The sequence below is a fragment of the Solanum verrucosum genome, unplaced genomic scaffold (assembly GCF_900185275.1).
Source record: "Solanum verrucosum unplaced genomic scaffold, falcon-dt-bn FXZP01000022.1, whole genome shotgun sequence".
Taxonomy (NCBI): domain Eukaryota; kingdom Viridiplantae; phylum Streptophyta; class Magnoliopsida; order Solanales; family Solanaceae; genus Solanum; species Solanum verrucosum.
Window position 1 is genome coordinate 4,579,526 of NW_026020086.1, and position 6,979 is coordinate 4,586,504.

A 6,979-nucleotide genomic window follows, 5' to 3' on the forward strand; every position below is an offset into this window, starting at 1 on the left:
TCTGTAAAGAGACAACACCGTCGTAGAAAGGTTTGATGGTACTTTCTACTTAGTACTATAACATACTATAGGTCCAAGGTCTGGAAAAATGGATTCACTCCTAATGGCTAATGTCATTAGCTAGCTTTTGAAAATAAGTTACGCTAAGGTTCACTTCCTATCATGATCAAAGTTAGATCCATCTCAATTCTTGATTTACCCGATGACTCCATGCTCCAGTACAAAGGCCTGCCATGCGCGGGGTGCAGGGGTATCGAATTTGTCTCACATTGGTTGCGGAATGGGGATTTTGGGTATTCAGTCTCAGCATACAGCAAAGATTGTGCCAAATATCAGCAAGACAAGACATCAGAAACAGGAAACAGGAAACAGGAAACATGTTATATAGTAACTATAGTTAGGTGAACATCATCACATCACAACTTTCAAACAAGAATATCAATCTGAGACTTGACTCTCTCTTCATCTGAGATCATATTACAATAGAGAACAAAAGAATTCAAGCTTACAGAATATCATAGATGATATAAACAAACAATTCTCCGATACTTCATATGCAACATAGACACAAGTTTATCCGTGGTTGAATTGCCCCCCTTTCATTTTCAGAGAACAGTCTATAAAATTGTACAGCATGAATTGGTTTTCTTCGCCTGCTTGTAGAACATCTGTTTGAAAATCAAACAGTTTATGTCAGGAAATAAGCCAAAACTAATAGAGTCTCACAGATAATGTATAAGAGTCTGCAGCTTCTACAATATTAACATTACCAGAGAGAAATAGTAATAAAAGGCTAACAGCAGAGACAAGCACATTGTGTTTCTAATTAGGGTGATCCATGGCCATATCACAAAGGGGTTCACCGAAATACAGTTCATGTATAAGAGAAGACAGCTTATTTCAGATGTTTACTTTCCCAGTCCATGAGCACGTCAACAAATCGCATCACCAAGAAGCTTCATTCGTTCCTCTCCCCCCACAAGTAGAAAATTTGGCATCAAGCTTTTAATTCAACTAAAGAACTCCCAATGGACATATACTGCAGAACGATATTCGACTGTGTTCTTTGACACGAGTTCACTTAGCAGGAAGATGTGTATCTAGTGTGATAATACTACAGAACTTGTTGCTCAGTTCCGTATGTCCATATTATTCAACAAACGATTCCATGGCATGCATGCGCCTGCACCTATCATGTCATGTCTACCATGCTTGTAGAGAAAATGTGACTTGTCAAATACTTTCCACAAATAAATTGCAAATAACCTCCCCGCCCAACTCGATATTGAGCGTAAAAACTACTTGGATCTTTTGAGTTAGTGAGCCATAGCAATAACATTGTCAAAAGATCCGAGTATTATCCACACAACAGTGGACATAATCTGAATTGTCAAAATAAATTGATAAAAATAGTAGAGGTGAGTTACGATTGATTATTGCTTAAAGAAATATGAAGAGAGATCATCTGACTAGAGAGGTTGCTCAAGTGGAAAGCAGAACATGCAATCATGTGAAAACTAAGCCACACTCCACCTACAACCTTAAGGTTGAGGGTTCCGGTCATCATGGGATCAAAGTGGGGAAGGGTCACTGTTGACTGAATTAAGAGAGGTTCGAATTGCATAAAGGGGAGAAAAATGAGAAGATTTTTAGTGAAATATAAACCTTGCACTATTTAAAAACAACGTGAAGTTGCAATGGCTAACCTATAGCACTAATTTTTAAATTTACCTCTTGATTCTGTTTAACTTAAAACATATTGTTAGAATATTACTATCTTAGGAAGAACTTAATTGTTAAGACCAGGCCAAACTTCCAATTGTTGGAAGTCCCCATTCTGGTGAAAAAAACAAAAAATTATGTTGTAGTTTGACCATTTCTTTAAATTGAAACTCGTTAAACAACCCCAATGATCCACATGCTAGTCATGGCAAATCTATAATATCTGAGTACAAATTTCATGGGGAATCAGCCTAATACATAACTATGACTAAAGTAAAAACTCTAGTTTCCACAAACAAAGTGGACGACTCATCTCAGAAAAGTACAGACTTGAGCCTGCATATTTTTATTATGTTATTAAATCAGATTAATTAGAGTAAATATATTCCACCCAAGAGGAAAGATGAAGAACTGTTCATTGTTAAACAGCGTTTATTTTCTTTTCAAGATTATAATCCTCTTAACAAATATAGATTTCTTTTCAAGATTATTATCCTCTTAACAGATGCATTACCTGTGAAGCAGCACTGAGATCTGAACTCTTCTCAACCAAACTGTCTAGCTTCTCACCACGTTCTAAGACACTGTCAATTGTCTTATGCTGTGACAAAAGGTAAAAGAGACCAATATCAGCACAGCTAGCAGCAACCAAAAAAAGAGGACCAGAACTCCTTCAGGCATTAATATGCATAAATATTTGACAAGTACAGTGCACATTCAGAAAGAAAATACAAATAAACAGAACAACTAGAGTCTCAAAAGAGAAGTTACTTCTAAAAACACATTTAACTAACGCACTGAGTTGATTGCGCAATGTAAGAATCATATTTGCTTTCCTAATTTTCTACCCAACAGCATGCTTTTAACACGAGCATTTGATGTTAAAGCTTTAGGATGTCCATATAAGAATAGTTTGCTTAAAATGCACCAGGAAGGTCAAACCAGGTACTACTCAAAGTAATAACCATGGCCTACAAGAGGGAGTGAGGGACAAAGTGTAAATAACTTGGAAAGCTTATCAATGAAAAGTATAAAACCATTAAACTACTTGGAATAACATAACAAATACATTAAGAATTCAAAAAAAAAATTAACTAGACATCAAATAATGAAGGTGGATACATCCACCAAAAAGTGGCAACGCACTTGTCAAATTCTAAGCTGTAATAATTACAGTATCTTTATCATCCTTATATTCTTCTGGAACTCCTTCATTATATATTTTTCCTTTTTCCTAGAGATAGAACTCCCCCCTCTACCAATCACTCGACATCAACTAACAGTATATTTGGTTCCCAAAGGGGATGGGAATTGTAAAGATGAAAGAAATCACTAATTTACTTCCCCAAGGCGGGGAAATTCATTATTTACCTCTAATGTTTGGTAAGGTTGGAATACAAGTACAAAAAATATATGTTCCTTCTTCATGTCCAAGTTGGGAGGGGTTAAGAAGTAGACAGAGAAGCAACCTCCACTTTTATTTCTCAAATATATCATTATTCACCAAATTTGAACCGTGGGCCAGTGGCACTCGGGATTTCTCGGTAATAAAAAAAGGTAGCAAACAATAGAAATAACAAAGCTCAGCTTGGTTCCACTTTTTTTCTTTCAAATCTAACCAAACACAGTGTATAGGCAAAGAAATTGGAGAAAAACTGCATCAGCTTCATTCTCTAATAGGCTATCGTGTACCAGATGACCTCAAATCAGAAATAACCAAGTGAAAAGGAAATTCAAGAGTTAAATATCACCTCTATTTCGTACTACAAATAGCGTAAACAACCATTGCGTCACAGACCAGAGATGAGTACAATAATTAATGGCTCCACAACCATTCGAACACGATAACCATTTTAGTGTACAATATACAATACGGATATAGGTTAGTGCTCCAAAAGCAGGTTATATGATAAATTAGAGAGGCATATAGTCTTTCACCATGCCAAAATGTTGTGAGATAGAGCATGAGAATGAAGCATACAAAACTAAACTCCTGCTTCTGTTAAGAAAATGGACCTTGCACCTAACTTAATCCCAAAAGTTAGCTTATGAGATGAGGGTTGCCCAAAAATCACATAAAGAGACTACAACCCATTCTCTCAACCAATGTGGATACAGAACACCCCAATTGGACATATGAAGCATGAAAAACATAACATGAGGGCCAATACAACAACAAAAATGGCCGGACTCTGATACCATGTTAAGCAAAATGGATCTTCAGAAAACAGACCTTGGGCCTAACTCCATCTCAATGAGTTAGCTTATGTGTGGGATGGATCAAACCCCCCACCACACAGACATACCCTCAAACCAATGTGGTAGACTCCAGCATACAAATGATTTCAACTTGTTAAAAAGCAATACAAAATTAATTAGTAACTTCCTTGGAAATTCAATGCACGAGCAGAAGCCTACAGGAAATTGGCTGGCGGGGGCTAGGAGTTACATGTCCATATATAACCATCAAGGCTATAAAGATCATTAACCAAAGAAATGAAGAATCGGTATTCTGTCCAGGTCTTCTGGAACTCAGTCCTCAATGATCAACCAATCATTATCCAAATGCAAACTGCTTACTATCATCTTCGAATAAAGAGCTTAAAAAGATACCATTAAGCAGGCAATCATGAGAATAACACAATACTTACGAGAATAATTTTTGTTTCATCCAACTCTCGTTGAATTTTGAACAGCTTATCGGCCTCAGCAGGATCCTGTAGGGGTCAACATGACAGGACTTTAGCTCAACCATCAATTGTTTTAAAATGAAGGTGGGAAGAATTTGATTGAAAAGGAATATCCATCATCACCCAGCAAACAAAAACAAAAAGGAAACCTGAAATTTGACTAGAGCTTCATTCAGATAAGGCCATGGTTGAGCATTGTCGCTTTGAACCGTTTTCCATGACTCACCAAAATTCTTCAGATACTCATCCAGAACCTGGAAAAATCAGATGCAGATCCATAGTTTGATCTCTCCATATATAGAGTTTCTCCTCTCAAAGCTGAATATCTAAAATAAAGAGCCTATACCTGGTTGAGCAGTGAAAATGCACTTCGAACTGGATAGTGATCATCCATGAAGCCCAAAGCACATAAACCATTTCGATTGTATGAATGCACCTTGTATTCTAAGGTAAAAAAAAAACACATGTCAAACCTGGTGTATGTGTAACCAAAAAACAATTAGGAGTATATCATTGGGCCGGTATATAGATCAAACGTGACGTAAAAATCACTACTTTGTGCTAGAGGCTGTGATTGAGAGCCAATCCACCAAATTTTTATATCCTACACTAGTTGATAAACATCAAGAACACCGATTAACATAACTCGTGTAAGCATGTGAAGACTTCAAGAAATATAACTGAAAAAGATCAAGTAGTTCACACAACAATTTTCCCAACTAAGCTAGTCAGCACTTCATCCTTCTACTTTTGTACAAGGACAACATACCCCATGTAGTTCAAAAAAGTGGTTTCTGGGTAGGGTAGCGTGTACCTGGAGGTTATTGATAAACTTTTGTGCAAAACCATCCCCAAAACAAACAAAAAAAAGAGAAATGAAAACAGAAAAATCACAAAATTCAAGTCTCAAAGCATCAGCAGCACCTATAGGACCAACAGCTGCAACTTTGCAACTTTTTCTTTTATAACCCGGCGGTGTCTATGCCCACTTGCGCGCACCTCGACTACAGATACCTGCCACCTCCCACCGGCCAGAGGTACCAGCTAACTATATTCAATTGTCCACAAAGTACTGTTTTTGTCTAACTTTGCAACATTACTCATCCATCTATACAATTTACCAAAAAGAAACAGCAAATTGAGCTGCAACCTACATAATATCACAAACCCAAACACCCAATTATGAACAAAAAATCATCAATTAATACCGCATCTGCAATTCCACCAAAAACCAAACAACATATTCGACTCCCCAAACCAAGATAACACAACCCCACAAACAAATCAACCAAAATTCCAAAAGGGTGTTGGAGAAATCAAACCTTCATGCTGAACAGATTGTCGTTGTCCAGGTGGGTTCCTTTTAGCAACAGTTCGACCCACAAAAACCATGAATTCCTTAACGCTAGATCTCTGAAAATACCCAAAATGGTTAACATCAGAAGCGTTTGCTAAGATCACAGGATCCGAACCTTCTGGATTGCATTTCAACACCATCAAAGCTGTGATCTTCATCTCTGTTTTTCTCTCTAAACCTCTGAAACTTCTTCAAATTTTTTTCAAAAAAAAAAAATGAAAAAATTATCCAAAAACACCAAAATAAATTTCAGAGAATTTTTCTCCTTTCTTCTATGGCCGCCTTCAAAGGAATGGAATTGATCCTTCTTGAGATTACGCGATGTGTTGATTTTTATCACTATTTATTTTATTTTATTGCTATTAATTATTTTAATGGAGAAGGAATAAGAATAGGAAAAATGAAAAAGGAAAAAAAGGGAATGGGGTTAGAAATAGAATATTGGTCAATTGAAATTATGAAGAAAAACAAAAGGAGAGGGTTAAAATATGCTCATTTACTATTTAAAAATCGATTGTATTTATTAAACACTTAATTATAGTATGTGTTCATTGAATAATTTTTAATATATGTCCAGACTTAGATTTCGAAAAAGCATTTGTACATGTTCTTAAGCACCAATTTTATAAATAAATAAGTTAATTACTTAAAATATATTGTTATCATTTAATTATATGTGTTAACTTTTATTTATTTAAGATGCACTTGAGAACACAAGGGCATAAGTTTGAATCAAAGATGACAAAGAACTTTTTATCATGTTGTAGACATTGAAAATTTGCAGACTCTAGTTTAATTTAAATTGAAATTCTAGAAGATGTGTTCAGTTTCAATTAGAATTTTTGAAGGCTACTCAACCCTAAACCCTAGTTTATGTCTATATAAAGGATACTAAATTCCCTTAAAAGACATCTCAAAATATTCTATAAACTCTTGGGTATTTTTAAAGATCAAGATCTCGAATATTCCACAAAAGTCATGAAATACTCATATAAAGGTCAAATCTAAATCATCCTAGTTTTGAGAAATATGCCACTAACGGCTCTCGAATCATGGATAAATCTTAGGAGAGTAGAATCAAGGGAGGAACAAAATTGTACCCGCATATTTATCAATAAAGTTATGTTTTTTCTTATTTTATTGTGATTGTCATTTATTTTTTGTTACTTTAAAATTTGTTGCAAACACATGTATTTAAGTTTTTAATCAA

The 6,979-nt window shown here is 35.5% G+C and overlaps 1 protein-coding gene across 1 annotated transcript; it reads right to left on the minus strand.

Annotated features, from left to right (window-relative positions):
* Positions 1-454: 454 nt before the first annotated feature.
* LOC125824381 (VAMP-like protein YKT61) lies at positions 455-6,190 on the minus strand. Its single transcript, XM_049503751.1, has 6 exons — positions 5,735-6,190; positions 4,759-4,856; positions 4,562-4,666; positions 4,374-4,439; positions 2,237-2,323; positions 455-668 (listed from the first exon to the last, which is right to left on the minus strand). Exons 1-6 carry the CDS (start codon positions 5,925-5,927, stop codon positions 618-620), a joined length of 600 nt encoding a protein of 199 aa, XP_049359708.1. The 5' UTR covers positions 5,928-6,190; the 3' UTR covers positions 455-617.
* Between the last annotated feature and the right edge of the window lie 789 nt (positions 6,191-6,979).

Coding starts and splice junctions, on each gene's coding strand:
- LOC125824381 (XM_049503751.1), bottom strand. CDS start 5,927: ATGAAGATCACAGCTTTGATGGTGTTGAAATGCAATCCAGAAGGTTCG. Junction 4,667..4,758: donor CATTTTCACTGCTCAACCAG/GTATAGGCTCTT, acceptor TGATTTTTCCAG/GTTCTGGATGAGTATCTGAA. Junction 4,440..4,561: donor AAGCTCTAGTCAAATTTCAG/GTTTCCTTTTTG, acceptor TGACCCCTACAG/GATCCTGCTGAGGCCGATAA.